This window comes from Heptranchias perlo, chromosome 37 (genome assembly GCF_035084215.1).
Source record: "Heptranchias perlo isolate sHepPer1 chromosome 37, sHepPer1.hap1, whole genome shotgun sequence".
Lineage (NCBI taxonomy): Eukaryota > Metazoa > Chordata > Chondrichthyes > Hexanchiformes > Hexanchidae > Heptranchias > Heptranchias perlo.
In genome coordinates this window covers 5,905,114-5,922,547 of record NC_090361.1, presented here as the reverse complement: position 1 = coordinate 5,922,547, position 17,434 = coordinate 5,905,114, and the positions used below count along the sequence as shown (strand labels likewise).

The window sequence follows — 17,434 nt, the reverse complement described above, 5'->3', positions numbered from 1 at the left end:
GAACAGAGGCCCTGGCTTGGGCCTTGCGTAGGACAAAAGCATCTTTTTGAGGCTGCCCCTTTCACACGCAAATACCTCTCCGCCAGCACCTCCCAAACCCGTGGCCTCCATCACCTAGAAGGACAAGGGAAGCAGGTGGATGGGAACACCTTCACCTCCAAGTTCCCCTCTGAGTCACACACAATCCCGACTTGGACATATATCAGCCGTTCCTTCATTGTTGCTGGGTCAAAATCCTGGAACTCCCTCCCAACAGCACTGTTCAAGAAGAACGGTTCACCACCACCTTCTCAAGGGGCAACTAGGGATGGGCAATAAATGCCAGCCTGTCAAGCGACACCCACATCTCGAGATTGAATTTTTTGTTAAAAACTCTTCTTTTGGAAATTTATCTTTATCTTTGGTCTGCCTGGACTTGCACCTCTGCTGACACCCCTCCATCCATCACACCTTATAGGCTAAGTTGTAACACTGTCTTATATTAAATAACCTGACACCCGCAGTCTGGGCTCACAATGGTCAGCTAAGCTTTAGTGTTCTCCTCTCCCTCTATGGAACCCAGCAGCGTCTGTAAATAAAGAGCAAAAGAAGCCGCAGATGCTGGAAACGCTCAGCAGGTCAGGCAGCGTCTGTAGAGAGAAATAGATGAGTTAACAGGTCAGATGTAGACCCCTTTGTCAGAACTGCGAGGGGGTCCACACCCAAAACGTTAACTCTGTTTCTCTCTCCACAGATGCCAACTGACCTGCTGAGTGTTTCCAGCATTTGCAAGATTTGTAGATTTGACTATTCCAATGCTCCCCTGGCCGGCCTCCCACTTTGCACCTCCGTAAACCTGAGCTCACCCAAAACTCTGCTGCCCCTCTCCTAGCTCGCACCAAGTCCTGTTCACCCATCACCCCAGTGCTCGCTGACCTACATTGGCTCCCGGTCCGGCAACGCCTTGATTTTAAAATTCTCATCCTTGGGTTCAAACCCCTCCAAGACTTCACCCCTCCCTATCTCTGTAACCTCCTCCAGCCCTACAACTCTCTGAGATCTCTGCGCTCCTCCAATCCTGGCCTCTTGCGCATCCCCGATTTTCTTCGCTCCACCATTGGTGGCCGTGCCTTCAGCTGCCCAGGCCCTAAGCTCTGGAATTCCCTCCTTAAAACTCTCTGCCTCTCTGCTCCTTTAAGACGCTCATTAAAACCTACCTCTTTGACCAAACGTTTGGTCACCTGTCCTAATATCTCCTTGTATGGTTCAGTGTCAAATTTTGTTTGATAATCGCTCCTGTGAAGCACCTTGGGACATTTTACTACGTTAAAGGCACTGTATAAATGGAAGTCGTTGTTGTAACTGTTTGTTTTAAGTGGCGACGGCTTTGTGCAAATGTTTGTTGAATAAATCCCCCCAAAAAACCTCTGTTCCATGCGTCAAACACTTAAATAATTTAGTTTTAAGATGATGTTTCACTGAGATTTCCTGAAAACATGCTTCAACCTTTCAATGCTAGAAAAATGCCTCTTACACCTGCACGGCAGCAAATCGAGCTTCAGTCATTGTATTGACGGAAACCTGTAGCCAAGCATCTCTGATATCCTAGCAACAGTCACTGGGCCCAGATGCAGAAAATAGCACAGTAACGTCAGGCTCATTGAAAATTGTTCGGTTGCCATAGGATTGACGCAATAAATGTCCACTCCATGCGAGGTCGCCTGAATCAGCAGCCTGAGGTGGAATATCAATCAATGGAACCCATTTGCTTCAGAACAAATTTTAAAATAAAGGAGGCTGACTCACAGAGCAACCAGGACACTGAGTTGCATAGATTGGAAAGGAGGAGAATGAAGACTGTGGTAAACACCTCTTGACAACAACAACTTGCATTTATACAGTGCCTCTAACGTAGTAAAACCTCCCAAGGCGCTTCACAGGAGCGATTATCAAACAAAGCTTGACACCGAGCCACGTAAGGAGATATTAGGACACAAGCTTCCTCAAAGAGGTAGGTTTTAAGGAGCGCCTTAAAGGAGGAGAGAGGTGTAGCGAGGGGGAGGGGTTTAGGGAGGGAATTCCGGAGCTCAGGGCCGAGGCAGCTGAAGACACGGCCGCCAATGGTGGAGTGATGAAAACTGGGGATGCGCAAGAGGCCAGAATTGGAGGAGCGAAGAGATCACGGAGGGTTGTAGGGCTGGAGGATACAGAGATAGGGAGGGGCGAGGCCACGGAGTGATTTGAAAACAAAGATGAGAATTTTAAAATCGAGGCGATGCCTGCATTTCCTTGGTACTCAAACGACACCAGCGTGAGTCCATCGAACAGAGAGATTGCGTCAACAAGCACCTAATCACCACACAAAACTGCAAACACGCGTTCTCCATTTGCAGGAAGATGGATGAGTGGCTTCGGCAAGTTTGTGTTACTGGTATTGCGGAGAGGCCTGAACTACTGTATCCTGGGACTATCACTGCCCCAGTGGAATGGTTGTCTTCCCATGCTTGTTGTCAAGGCTCGCTCCAGTGGAACCCAGTCGTTTACAGTGAGAGTGTCACAATGTGAGTGGCGTAGCTGCATTCCCACCCTGCATTACTGGAGTCTCTCAGTAATTCATCCGCCCACCTTGTGTGAATCCTCGTGCCTCTAGCTTATCTCCCTCTCTGGTGATACTGAGGCTAACTGACTGATCGAATGTTTGGCAAACTCAACTCTGCTTCAAGGCACTGGGTGCACCTTCTACTGCACTTCTTGTAGTGTCAGCCGTGGCTCAGTGGGTCGCACTCTCGCCTGAGTCTAGAAGGTCGAGAGTTCAAGTCCCACTTCGGAGCCTCAAGCACAAAATCCAGGCAGATGCTCCCGGTGCCAGTACTGAGGGTGTGCTGCACTGTTGGAGGTGCTGTCTTTCAGATGGATGTAAAAGATCCCACGGTACTATTTTGAAAGATGAGCAGCAGGAGAGTTCTCCCCGGTGTCCTCAGCCAACATCACCAAAAAAAACAGATTATCTGGTCATTATCTCATTGCTGTTTGTGGGACCTTGCTGTGTGCAAAGATGCCGAGAATGAATTTTTTTTAAAGTCTGTTTAGAAAAAGGTAAAATTTATCTCGGGGAAATCCTACAACAACTAGTTAAAGTCCCAATCCATGGAGCCTCCTCCTCCGTATATTAACACAGTAAAGGCTACAACTTTAATCTGCTGCTTTAGGCCTTTCAGAAATTCAATTCAAACCCTTGCCGAGTGACAAAACCAGTTTGTCTACTTTCAAAGCTAGTACAGCAACACATTCCCTACACTAAAAGTCCCAACATTCTCAAATGAAGCAGCGACAGAGCCAATATTCCTAATGAATGAGGTATTCCCATCTGAGGCCAGTCCTGGGACAGGCTCTTATGAAAAAAAGCCCTGGTGAAAGGTGCTGCTGGTGTAGTACTGAGTCACACAGAGCAGAAGTTTGATCCCAATCTGCTCGAATTTGACTGACCGTCGCCAACTGGGGAGCTTCAGTTGGGGATCAGATTCCTGGGTTAGGGAGGTGGTGGGGAAATCCCAGCAACACCTGCTAGAGGTCGGACACATGGACTTCAAGCAAGGGCGAGATTGGTCTCGCCGGTGAAGTCCCCCATGGTGAAATAGTCCGCCAATTAACAGCGCCTAGGCTCACACATGAAGAATAATCCCTCAGACGATACATCGCGGGGCAGTCGGTGCAGTCTAGCCATCAGTAGAAAAGGGAAGAAACTGAGAGGGGCAGGGTGGTGGGGGAGTTTTTAAAATATCATCACTGTGAAGATGACTGTTCTGGGCTCCGCTATCGGATGGAAGAGTCATTCATTATCTACCCTTCATTATATTTAATCACCTCAATCAGATCACCCTTTAACCTCCTGACTTACAGGAAAATATAGCCAATGTTTACTGAGCCTCCTCACAGATCAGACCCTACATCCCAGGTATCTTCCTGGTTGAGTTGTTGCTGGACTCCCTCCGACCCTAGCATGACCTTCCCGAGATAGGAAGCACTAACTTGAGCTCCGATTTTAACCTAACCCGCCCGGCGGGTAGGGGGCGCAGTCAGGTCGGACCCACCGAAGTCAATGGAGCGCAAAATCGGGCCTAGTAAGATGTGTGTCCGACCAAAGCCCCGATTTTAACCTAACCCGTCTGGTAGCAACAGGGCGGGTTCGAGTCGGACAAGCGTCTTACTAGTGGACTGGTACGATCATATTTAAGTACTAAAGCCATTCAAGTTTTGAAACCTGATATTATGAGTCACAACACAAGCCTTAGATGCCCTATCAAACATGCATACCTGAGGAGAAAGGCAATGCTCGTTAATGGTTTTGTAACACACCCAACGCCCAAGGTATAAATAATTGCCATTTATGTAAACTCTGTGTACGCGGGATCTTAGAAATCATTGGGCCACTCATGCCCATTGAGCTGTGACCCTTTGCCCTGTGTGACGGCAGTCTGAGACGCTGGGAGACGCCTGGAACCTGCTCCATCAAATGCAGCATTAAACCTGATCTACCTCGTTACCAGGCAACCTAGGGCCTGGTTTCACACTCACAGTATTTTAAAGCAAAATTTAAGTGCCAGTTTGGCAAGAGAGACACAGTAGAAGAAGAAAGAAAGACGTGCATTTCTGTAGCGCCTTTCACAATATCAGAATGCCCCAAAGCGATCTACAGCCAATGATGTACTTTTGAAGTGTAGTCACTGTTGTAATGTGGGGAAATGCAGCAGCCAATTTGCGCACAGCAAGGTCCCACAAACAGCAATGAGATAATGACCAGATAATCTGTTTTAGTGATGTTGGTTGAGGGATAAATATCGGCCAGGCCACCGGGGAGAACTCCCCTGCTCTTCTTCGAATAGTGCTGTGGGATCTTTTACATTCACCTGAGGAGGCAGACGGGGCCTCCGTTTAATGTCTCATCCGAAAGACGGCACCTCCAACGGTGCAGCACTCCCTCAGTACTACACTGGAGCATCAACTTAAAAGTTCTACTCAAGTCTATGGAGTGGGACGTAAACCCACAACCTTCTGACTCAGAGGCGAGAGTGCCACCCACTGGGACATGGCTAGAGTAGAAAAATGCAGCTCACCAATAGAGCATGGGTCAGTGGAATGGACTGGTGAGGGATGGTCCAGCAGTGCAAGACTAACCTGTTAACATGTAGAGGGCTCAATTTAAGAGAAGCCATCAATATATAATACAAGGGATGCAAACCAAATATTCCAACTTCCTGATCTCAGCTTCCCTCTCCCACCAATCCACAGCGGGTAGAGAAGGGGAAATCAAGCCAGTGGGAGGATTGTCTACAGTTCATTCTGGCATACCGTCCAGCATCTGGTTTGGAGGCACTGGTCAAGGTTTGAGAAAAGAGTCATCCACTGCCCAGCCAAACATTTGCGGAGAAAGAATCCTGGGAGTTTACTCAAAGGGCAAAAACAATCTTTAAATACAGCAGTAGCCTTATTAGAAACCCTATCCCGTTTTGTATATTCTCTCCTTCTCCATTCACCATACCCCAGCCACATGCATGGGCAAGCGAGCTGCTCCCCAGCCTAGAGATTAGGAACTTGGTGGTTCTGTGAGAGTGCCACTGTGTGTGTGTGTGTGTGTGTGTGTGTGTGTGTGTGTGTGTGTGTTATGGAAGAGAGGGGTCTCACACAGGCAGCCCGCTCGAGATCAGGACTTCCAGCCTCTTGCTTTACATCGTCAAAACTGTAGAGGCAGAAAGTCCTACTCTCAATTGTATTTATGCTTTGGTGGCTACAGCAAATTGGCAACTAGGAGACTATTTTGGCCCCAGGGTAATATAATATTATCAAAAATAAAAGCAACACGAATTAGGTTCAATCCAAGTATTTAAAAACCCTGAACCGTCTCCAAATCAAGTATATAATCAGTGAGAGGTACCTGGTGACCTCTCTCAATTGTTCTATTTTCAGAAACTGATAAGATCAGTTTCAAGTCATTAAACATGGGTTGGGGGGGGGGGTTCAGCTGTTGCTGCTTATTTACATGTAGCTAACGTTTTATTGGTGAAGGGAAAGGATAACACTTATGAAATATGGTGATTCAGCCCATCTAACCAATCCCCTTCTAGCACATCTGAAGACCACGATCTGAAACTTCTCCCCAGCTTCCGCACCAATCCAAACTCTAGGATACCAGTCTAGCACTGCAATCATCTACACTATACGACTGTAATCAATTATATTCCACAGAATATTTGCCAGCACCAAAAGAACAATTGTGCTGCACACAGCAACTGGCCACCGGGGGTTTCACCAACTGACTACACTCATTCTTTAACCAAGGCAATTGATTTGCAGTTTTCAAAAGGAAAAATTTGTAGAATTGAGGAATTCAAACCCCAAAACACCAGCAAAAATCGCAGAATCCATCAAGATAAAAATCGAATTTTACTTAGTCAGTTGCCTTGATCATAACCTTCAAGCTCACTTTTAACCACATGTTCAGACCCCATATCCGCTCTATCACCAAGACCACATACTTCCACCTCTGTAACCTCACCCGTCTCCAGCCAGCCTCAGCTCACCTGCTGCTGAAACCCTCATCCATGCCTTTGTTACCTCTACACTCAGCTATTCCAATGCTCTGCTGACCAGCCTCCCACCTGGCACTCTCCGTAAACTTGAGCTCATCCAAAACTCTGTTGCCCGTATCCTAACTCACACCAAGTCCCGTTCACCTATCACCCCTGTGCTCACTGACCAATGATTTTAAAATTCTCATCCTTGTTTTCAAATCCCTTCATGAAGCCAATGAAGTACTTTTGAAGTGTAGTCACTGTTGTAATGTAGGAAATGCAGCAGCCAATTTGCACACAGCAAGGCCCCTCCCTATGTCTGTAACTTCCTCCAGTCCTATAATCCAGTCTGAGATCTCTGCATTCCTCCCATTCTGGCATCTTGCGTATCCCCGATTTTCATCGTTCCACCACTGGTGGCCATGCCTTCAGCTGCCTCGGCCCTAAGTTCTGGAATTCCCTCCCTAAACCTCTCCGCCTCTTTTAAGACACTTCATCAAACCTACCTCTATGACCGTCACTTGTCCTAATATCTCCTTATGCAGCTCGGTATCAAATTTTGTTTGATAATCGCTCCTATGTTGTTAGAACAAGTACGTTACAAAGGTAGTTAGCAGGGATATCTGGGTGAATCCCCGTACATATTTATTTATTTATTCATTCATTCATGGGATGTGGGAGTCGCTGGCAAGGCCAGCATTTATTGCCCATCCCTAATTGCCCTTGAGAAGGTGGTGGTGAGCCACTGGTTAGGAGGAGGAGTGGCAATACCCTCCGCACTTTCCCGGTGATCCAGATATTCCCATCCAAAGGTCTGTAAGCCGACAGCAAGACACAGATGCGCTTGGCACTATTTTGATCATGTCTTCTTGCTGTATCAGCACTGCTATTAATGCACAAGCTACATCTTGCTAATGCTGCCCTTTTATTGTAAAGCACTCCTGCCAACTGTACCTGGGCACGGAGCCAAAGTAATTGCCTTATTGCCAGAGTCAGTAAGCAGGAGAGTTAAAAATCAAGAAAAAAAAAGAGCAGCTTCATTTGCGTTTTAATCTCATTCCCCCTGATGGTCCCTTGATCTAGGAATGCGATTGTTACATGGGGAAATGCACACATTCAGTCCCCTGCCGGAGGCAATTCCCTCCTACACCCTCTTTGCACACAGTGCAAGCTTAATAAATGTGTAATAAGTGAGTCAGCCCCAGATTTCACACAACTCCCACCAGTACGGACAATAACCAGTTTATTTTTTGGGGTGGATCGATGGTTCTCCGCATTCCGATGTTACTTCCTGGATTCCAGCAACTACAACCTGTTCATATCTGAAACTCTCGAATGCCTCTCACAGTCACGCGGCTGCAATGAAACCTTTGGGAACTGCAGGATCGTAGCAACCACTAAACATTACCAATAAAATCGCTCCAAGAATACAGTGAGGCCAGCAAGACAATCAGATTAGGAAACAGTCTAATATGGAAGTCGGGTGACTCCCTGCATCATTCCTCCAGTCCAGCCAGTAATCAATCAAACCGGGACCATAATCTTGGGGAGACCTTCCGCAATGTAGTGTCATCACTGGCCAAATGCCAATTGTCCACTATGACCGCATAGTTTGGAACGCTCCCAAAACCTCTCTACGGTACCACCTCCCCTTCCTAACCCTAACTTCAAAAGATTCCCTAAAACCCCCCAAGACTTAAACCACTTTTTCTCTCTTACTTGCATCAGAAGGTTGGGGGTTTCAAGTCCCACTCCTTGAGTCTGGAGTGCAAAATCCAGGCTGACACAGCGCAGTGCTGTGGGAGCGCTGCACTGTCGGAGGTGCCATCTTTCGGATGAGAGGTTAAACCGAGACCCCCCCCCTGTCTGCCGTCTCAGGTGAAAGTTAAAGATCCCCATGGCACTATTTGAAGAGGAGCTAGGGAGTTCTCCCCGGTGTCCTGGCCAATATTTACCCCTCAGCCAACACCTAAAAACAGATTCTCTGGTCATTATCTCATTGCTGTTTGTGGGATCTTGCTGTGTGCAAATCGGCCGCTGTGTTTCCTACATTACAACAGTGGCTACATTTCAAAAGTATTTTATTGGCTTTGGGAAATCCTGAGCTCGTGAAAGGTGCTATATAAATGCAAGTCTTTCTTTCTTTTTACTTGGTGCCCATTTCGCCTGAAGCTCAGACATTATTTTCGATGTGGAGCCCCATAGAAACTGAAACTTTTTTTGTAGGTTCTTCAGACATTGAAAGCACTGCATTACTCCCCCCTCCCCTGCTCACAAATCTGAGCAAAGTAGCTCTTGTATTCTGGGCTAGATATGAATGCTCGCACCTAGGGTGAAGAGTCAGCAATCAAATTCAACGTAACCAACTCAGTTCCCCGTAATTCTGCGGAAAGGGTTGGGCTCGCCTTTAAAAACTAGAAGGTAGCGATGACAAGCCCCCATTGGGGAACACTAAAGACTGTAGCATGTTGCTTATAATTATGTATTGTGTTTTGGTCTGGTTATGTGAAATGATCTGTGCACTCATTACTTGGATAACTACAGGTTTCTAACAAGAAAACCACAGCGAGCATTGTTTGGAGTCTTTCTTTTTAACTTGCTATGTACACAGCCCATTGTGGAGCACTCAGGCTGATGAATCAGTCTAAAGGCTGGGATTCTACACCAGGGTCCCTGGTTTGGAAACAACGCCAACACAGACACAGTCCCCTCGAGTTTTCAAAAATGCACTAATTTATAAAATTCCCATTCTTTTTAATACTTTGCCCATAATCATCCCCTTCTACCTACAGAGCCGATAGGATTCCGGACCTCCCCGTGAAGAGGAGGCCCTCAGAACTCCGGAAATCCTACACGGACCTGAATACTCACAAACTGCACTGAATGGTGTCACACCATCACCATCTCAGGGCAGCTAGGGACAGGCAATGAATGTGGCACTGCCAGTGTCACCCACATCCCGAGAACAAATAATACATTTTAAAATTAGCAAGCTCCATGTAACTTGTACTCTGTTGCAGTATGTGTGTGAAACACCCAGTATACCAGCGCTGCTCTCCTGTTCTGGGATCATTACACCTTGACGAGCTGTTTCAGAAGTAATCTGCAGCCTTTGCACAAGTAATCAACGATTAAAACAGCTACACAGGGACTTCAGGGAGCAGCAATTAGCAATCCAACTGCAGCCTCTGTGTAGTTTTTAATTAACATATTTCTACATGCATGCTCAAACAAGTATGCACACACGCACATACAATATTATACAATGAGCTGAAAATCGTAAACTTATACAAACTTAGAAAGCATTGAATGAGAAAAGACCATTCAGTCCATCAAGGCTATTCCTCTGTACAATCTGCAGAATCATGGACTCCAACCAGCCCAGTTCGTCTTCTGTAGCTTCCCTTGGTCCAAAAGGTCGATCAGGTAAAACTCCGAAATACCCATCGAATCTTATATCATACGATATCCACCCTAGCCCAGTTGCGTCCTTTGCCATGAGATTTCTAAGGTCCCAGCAGTTCAGAAATCATAACAACTTGCATTTATACAGTGCCTTTAACGTAGTAAAACATCCCAAGGCGCTTCACAGGAGTTTTATCAAACAAAATTTAACACCGAGCCACATAAGGAGATAATAGGACAGGTGACTGAAAGGTTAGGCAAAGAGGTAGGTTTTGAGGAGCATTATAAAAGGAGGAGAGAGAAGTAGAGAGGCGGAGAAGTTTAGGGAGAGAATTCTAGAGCTTAGGACCTAGGCGGCTTAAGGCATTGGCCGCCAATATTGGAGTGACGAAAATCGGGACTACGCAAGAGGCAATTTTAGAGGATTGTAGGGCAGGAGGTTAGAGAGATAGGGAGGGGGCGAGGTCATGAGGGATTTGAAAACAAGGATGAGAATTTTAAAATCAGCCCATCGTGAAAGAGTTATCCAATTAGTCCCACTCCCCTGCTCTATCCCCATAGCCCTGCAAATGCTTTCCCCTCAAGTGATTATCCAATTCCCTTTTGAAAGTTATTAGTGAATTTGTTTCAATTGCCCTCTTATTTGACTATGCTTTTTAAAAAAATCAAATGCAAATTTCCACAGGAGGAAATAAAAGGAAAGAAAACAAGAGATAGAGGATTGCATTTCATAAAAAACCCACAAATTTATAAAGCACACACCCATATCTGCAGCTTCACCCTCTTCTCATTTCTGTAGACCGTTTTGACTTTGAAGTCGATGCCCACGGTGCTGACGAAGGCAGACGTGAAGGAATCGTCCGCGTAACGAAAGAGAAAGGACGTCTTGCCCACACTGCTGTTGCCGATGATCAGCAGCTTGAACATATAGTCAAAGTTCTGGTCCGCTGCATCTTTCTGCACATGCCTGGAGTCATTCGCCGAAGCCATCTGCCGGAGACAAAGACAGAGATGGAGGGTTTTAGTAGCTTTGTGACAGACCATCAGGTTGGTTGCCATTCCTTCCAAGCTGGGTTTCCAAGCCTACAGAAGGTCCAACACTGAATCGTAACCTTCCACTTTAGTTAATTACTTAGAATTTACAGCACAGAAACAGGCCATTCGACCTAACTGGTCTATGCCGGTGTTTATGCTCCACACGAGCCCCCTCCCTCCCTACTTCATCTAACCCCAGAATAACCTTCTATTCCTTTCTCCCTCATGTACTTATCTAGCTTCCCCTTAAATGCATTTATGCTAGTCGCAAACCACTCCCTGCGGTAGCAAGTTCCACATTCTAACCACTCTCTGAGTGAAGAAGATTCTCTTGAATTCCTTATTGGATTTATTACTGACAATCTTATATTGATGACCCCTAGTTTTGGACTCCCCCACAAGTGGAAACATCTTCTCTACGTCGACCCTATCAAACCCTTTCATAATTTTAAAGACCTCTGTCAGGTCATCCAGCAGCCATCTCTTTTCGAAAGAAAAGAGCCCCAGCCTGTTCAATCTTTTCTGATAGTTATAACCTCTCAGTTCTGGTATCATCCTTGTAAATCTATTTTGCACCTTCTCTAGTGCCTCTATATCCATTTTCCAGTGCCTCAATATTCTTAATGTTCGAAAATATTTTGCCTTTAATTTGTTTTTAAATCCTGAAATCCTTTTGTCCGATAACCCTGATCAGATATTATCAAAACCATCACTATTCGGAGGAGGGGATTCAATTAACGACAGCCATTTCTCTTGCCTGTTAGTTTGTGAAACTGCCCCACAATATAAAGCGAACTGTTTGAAAAAACCGAGTACAAACATCACAAGGTCTGTTTTCTTGGTATAAGTCTTCAAAACCTCAACTCGCCCAAACATCGGAGAAATCATGGTCAACATGTTTGATTAATGGTGGCGTTGATGGCCTAATGTGCAGCTTCTGTCTCACAGCTCTTAGTATAACATTAAAAGAGAAACACAGCTATCTACATAACTCGAAACAAACAGTAGACCCAAACTCAACCTGGCTCTCTGACCTTCCAGTCCATTTAAGGAAATTAGTTTAGTTTGGAACTTTCAGTCCCTTAAGCAGATAATCGCCCGTGCCAATACCTTGAACTCTGGCACCCTTTATTAGCTTTTTAATTCAGAACTAGTTTTATAGCCAAACATGGCAGCCAAATTTGCACACAGCAAACTGCCACAAATAGCAAATGACCGGGTAAACTATTTTTGACGGTGTTAATTGAGGGAGAAATTTTGGTCAAGACATCAGAACACCCTGGTCTTCTTCAAATAGAGCCATGGGCCTGAATAGGTGAACAGGGCCTCGGTTTAATATCTCATTCGAAAAGATGGCACCTCTGACAACGCAGCACTTCCTTAATACTGCGTTGTAGTGTCAGCCTTGCCTACGTGATCAAGTCCTGGAATGGGATTTGAGCCCACAACCTCCTGAGTCAGATGACACTGCTACAATTGAGCCAAGCTGACAATGTATTATGCAGAGTGTTCAATCCTATCTGGCTTTATATGAGAGCGCAGTGAAGTCCAATGAGCCATGGTTCTCACTAGGGTTGCCAACGCTCCAGGATTGTCCTGGCGTCTCCAGGAATTAAAGATTAATCTCCAGGACACTGCTACAAGTAATCCAGGAGCAAAATCATAGGGGTATTTTAAAAAAGTGTTTTTTTTTTCATTTTCTTTGACGCCTTTTGTTTATTTGTCATGAAAATGTTGGCAATGGGGGAAAATGGCTGTTTGACTGACAGTCAAGATTCATCCAATCGAGTAATGAAGAGTTTGTTCACTTTCCACTTGGGAAGGCGAAGCACAATGAGGAGGGACATGTCGGGTGACCAATGACGGGAGTGTTGGGGCAGGGCAGTTGGAGGGAGGAGGTCAAGTGACGAGACCTCCAGGAATACTTCCAACCAGAGTTGGCAACCCTAGTTCCACTTAGGGAAGCTGGTCAGCATTATGTTGTTGTGAGCCCTGCGTCCCTGTCCCAAACCCCCAGGGTAAGGTTACCTGGCCAAACCTGTGCTACGGCAGTATGGAATAATTCAACACCAACAGTGCTTTTGATATTATGTTCTTAGTGGCAACAGATATTAAATCACATCTCAGTACAAACTAACTGAATTCGTTTAACTGATTCCCTTAAATGAAAAAAGAACAAAACATTATAGCTGCAGGAATAGTTTGGGTTTTATTGCTTTGAATGAGGATTTTAATCAGGATGGTTCCCTTCAAGGGACGTCACAAAGAATGGCAGCCCACCTGCCACACAGGCAAAAGGAGATGGTGTTTAAGGCAAATCTTCAGCAGCAAACATCAGTGAGAAAAAATCATTCCAGTTTGCCTTCCCCCCTAACCAGGGGTACAGGGGTATCCAGTATACACGCCCATATGGGAATCAAGATGTCAGCTGTGGCTCACTCTCACCTGAGTCAGAAGGTTGTGGTTTCGGGTCCCACTTCAGGGACTTGAACACAAAATCTAGGCTGACACTCCCAGTGCAGTACTGAGGGAATGCTGCACTGTCGGAGGTGCCGTCTTTCAGATGAGACGTTACACCGAGGTCCCGTCTGCCCTCTCAGGTGGATGTAAAACATCCTGTGGCCACTATTTCGAAGAAGAGCAGGGGAGTTCTCCCCGGTGTCCTGACCAATATTTATCCCTCAAACAACATCACTTAAAAAATTATCTGGTCATTTATCTCATTGCAGTCTGTGGGATGTTGCTGTGCGCAAAATTGGCCACCTCGTTCCCTACATTACAACAATGACTACACTGCAAAAGTACTTAATTGGCTGTAAAACGCTTTGGGACGTTGTGAAAGGCACTATATAAATGCAAGTTCTTTCTTTTTTATTTATGGACGCTAAGGCCCAATGTGCTGCCCCTACTACTGCCCCAGCTGACAGCAGGTAACTCATCGTAGACTAGCCTTGAAGCCTAGGGCCCTTCCTGGCCTGTACAGCTCACTCCGCCATCAGGCACACAATGTATCAACCAAGCTGGTGAGGAGACAGGCATTTCATTTCTCAAATGTCTGACTGAAGGTTTCCCAGATAGTAAAAAGAAAAGTTTTATAACGAGCAAAATTCAAGGAACTTTATTTACTTGAATTGTGGTTGTGCCAATCTTTACCGTCTGCTTATCGATTCACCGCAGTGAAAGAAAAAGGGCAAACTTTGTGGTTGAGACTGCAGAGTTACAGAATCTGTGCATGAGTGAACACCAGAAATGCTGCAACTCCTGGTTTCCATTCACAAGTGATTTCACAATGTTTTCCTTTATCGTGTTACTCAGCATCCAGGCTATTGGCTGGAAGCAGAGGGGCTGAACACCTCTGCTGTTTGGGCCACGTACTACTCCCAGTTGGCAGGCCTGTGCAGAGCATGAAGAGATCCATTACGTATCACATAATCCAACAAATGTAAGGAATCTTATAACACCAGGTTATAGTCCAACAGTTTTATTTGAAAATCACAAGCTTTCGGAGCTTACCTCCTTCGTCAGGTGGGTGAAGGTTTCCATAAAAGCACCGCATATATAGTCACAGAACAATGCCTGGTGTTTACAGATAATCTTTCCAACTGCCTGTTATCACACCTCTGCATGGATGGACTATAACCTGGTGTTGTAAGATTCCTTACATTTGTCCACCCTAGTCCATCACCGGCATCTCCACATCATAATCCAACAAGAATGAGTCTCCGAGATCAAATGCTAGGACAGGGGTAGGGTGGGAGTTGTAGGTCACTGGATCCACATTTTATTCAGAATTACATAGAATATACAGTATAGAAACCAGCCATTTGGCCCAAAAGGTCTACTCCACACGAGCCTCCTCCCACTCTAATTACCTTTCCCACCCTGCACCCCCATCCCTCTATTCTATTCTCCCTCATGGATGCGTCAAGCCTCCCCTCAAATGCATCAATGTTATCTGCTTCGACCACTCCAGTGAGTTCCACGTTCTCACCGTTCTCTGTGCAAAGAAATTCCTCCTAAATTCTTTATTTCATCTGCTAATGGCCATCTTATATTTCTGCCCCCTCGTTGTGGACTCACCCACAGGTGGAAACAGTTTCTCCTCACTCACCCTATCAAAACCCCTCATAATTTTAAAAGCCTGTATCAGGTCTCCTCTTAAGTCTTCCTTTCAACAGAAAAGAGCCCGAGTCTATATCTTGATTGAATCACTGCTTTCAGGAGAGGAGGGGAAAGAATTCCTGATTTAATCAAAACATTGGAATATTGAACCCTGATTCATGTCCATTATTAAGTTTTCCAATGATCCAGACACCCAGTGTTGTCTCCTTACAGTCAGCAGAGATCAGCTTAATCACTAGAAATAAAATATTGGCTTTTGTCCAGGCAGGATTGCTGGAGGATTGATTGGACAGGCTGCGGAGGATTGATTGGACGGGCTGCGGTAAGGAGGTTTGCCAGTAGGCTTCTTTCCCCCTCTGCAGTCTTTAGAAATCCTGATTCAAGCGAAATATTTTCTGGGAAAACCAGTTCTATGTTTATCAAAACCTCACTGCATTAGCACACATGGTCACACAGAAGGCAGAGAGGGCAAGTGAAAGATAGAGACACAGCCTCTTACCCCTGACCTCTTGAACACCGTTACAAACCCCTCAATTACTCTTGTGCTGCTTGTTCACGTTTCAACGGCCTAATTATTAGGGAAGATAATCTGTTTTAGTGATGTTGGTTGAGGGATAAATATTGGCCAGGACACTGGGGATAACTCCCCTGCTCTTCTTCAAAATACCTCTGTGGGATCTTTTACATCCAACTAAGAGGGCCGGCGGGGCCTCGGTTTAATGATCAAGATATAATCCGAAAGACGGCATCTCTGACAGTGCAACACTCTCTCAGTACTTTATTGGAGTGTCAGCTTAGATTTTTGTGCTCAAGTCTCTGGAGTGGGTCTTGAACCCTCAACCTTCTGACTCAGGGGCGAGAGTGCTACCCACTGAGCCATAGGCTAATGGGTCAATGGCCTCTTTCTGTGCTGTAAAATTCTATGGGATTTTTTTCAATGTTTGAGGCAGTGCTTCTTAAAAAGAGTGCTCAGGCAGCCAGTGGGCAGTGTGTGTAAATCCTGCTGTTTAGACCCTGCAATCTATGTGAAGTGTTACTTTAAGGCAGTGGTGTGTTTGCTCTGTAAACATGGTATTTGTTCACCACAATACACTTTGTTTACTTTCACTTTGACCAGCCCAGTTAATAGCCAGGTCACCTAACTGTACGAAAATAGTCACAGGATAAAAATACACCACAGTGTACAGGGCGTCCCATCAGGAGACCTTCACCCCACCCAAACAGAACCATTGCCACCTCTCCAACCAAAGCCACAGTGATGTTCAGAGGCGTTCAAAATCATGAGTGGTTTTGATAGAGTAAATAAGGAGAAACTGTTTCCAGTGGCAGAAGTGTTGGTAACCAGAGGACACAGATTTAAGTTAACTGGCAAAAGAACCAGAGGCGAGGCGAGGAGAATTTTTTTTTTTACACAGCAAGTTGTTATGGTCTGGAATGTGCTGCCTGAAAGGGCGGTGGAGGCAAATTCAATAGTAACTTTACAAAGGGAACTGGATTTATACTTGAAGGGGAAAAATTTGCAGGGCTATGGGGAAAGGGCAGGGGAGTGGGACTAATCGGATAGCAGGCACAGGCACGATGCTGTATCATTCTATTCTACGATACATGAGATTGTATTCCATTCGGATCAGGAAGTCCAGTTAAATTATGCAAGGCACAATACCTTGGCATGAACTCTTCCTCTCATTTCTTTGTTTCCCACCCCCCCCCCCCAACCCCGCCTTTCCATGAGGGACCCAACTCACCCAACAACCCCACAGGCCCCCGGCACCTCCCTCATGCCTCACTCAAAATAGCTGCCCTTCATGTTTGAGCCTAGACAGTAAACTTGTTGTCCACAAATGCAGCCTTTTACAGAAAGAGTCACCAGATAGTGATGGGGAGCAGAGGCAAATCTGCTTATCTCTTTGCCCATCCCAGAGCGATGCAGAGCATTTTATAGTCCACATCAACGCCACAACTGTTACCAACTATCTTGCAGGTCAAAGCTGGCACTGTCCTGGTAATTCTGCACTTTCACTAAAGTCCCCGCCCTATTATATGGGCTGAGGGAAGAAGAGCTGCAACTGACAATCACCAGGTACATTTCTTTCTCCTGCATTGACTTTATTACGATCCTCATATCTAAACAGATAGCATTAAACATTAAACAGCTCCATAGCATTTTATGGCTTTATTGCTTCTTATCCAGTACAGCTGGAGATAACTTGTAATGCACCCATCGCTAGAACATTTTTTTTTTTTGCAGGAGTGAATTTGTGCTTCCCCCACCTCCCATTACAGCTTGCAGGAGGAACCAACACATCAGTTGCTGAAGACACAAA

The 17,434-nt window shown here is 45.6% G+C and overlaps 1 protein-coding gene across 1 annotated transcript in view; it reads right to left on the bottom strand.

The window, feature by feature from the left end:
* rab3da (RAB3D, member RAS oncogene family, a) overlaps positions 1-17,434 on the bottom strand; it is a 37,111-nt gene that overhangs the window by 11,468 nt on the left and 8,209 nt on the right. The window contains exon 2 of the mRNA XM_067973029.1: positions 10,716-10,943. Coding sequence (XP_067829130.1) covers positions 10,716-10,943 — 228 coding nt within the window. The remainder of the gene's footprint in view (positions 1-10,715; positions 10,944-17,434) is intronic.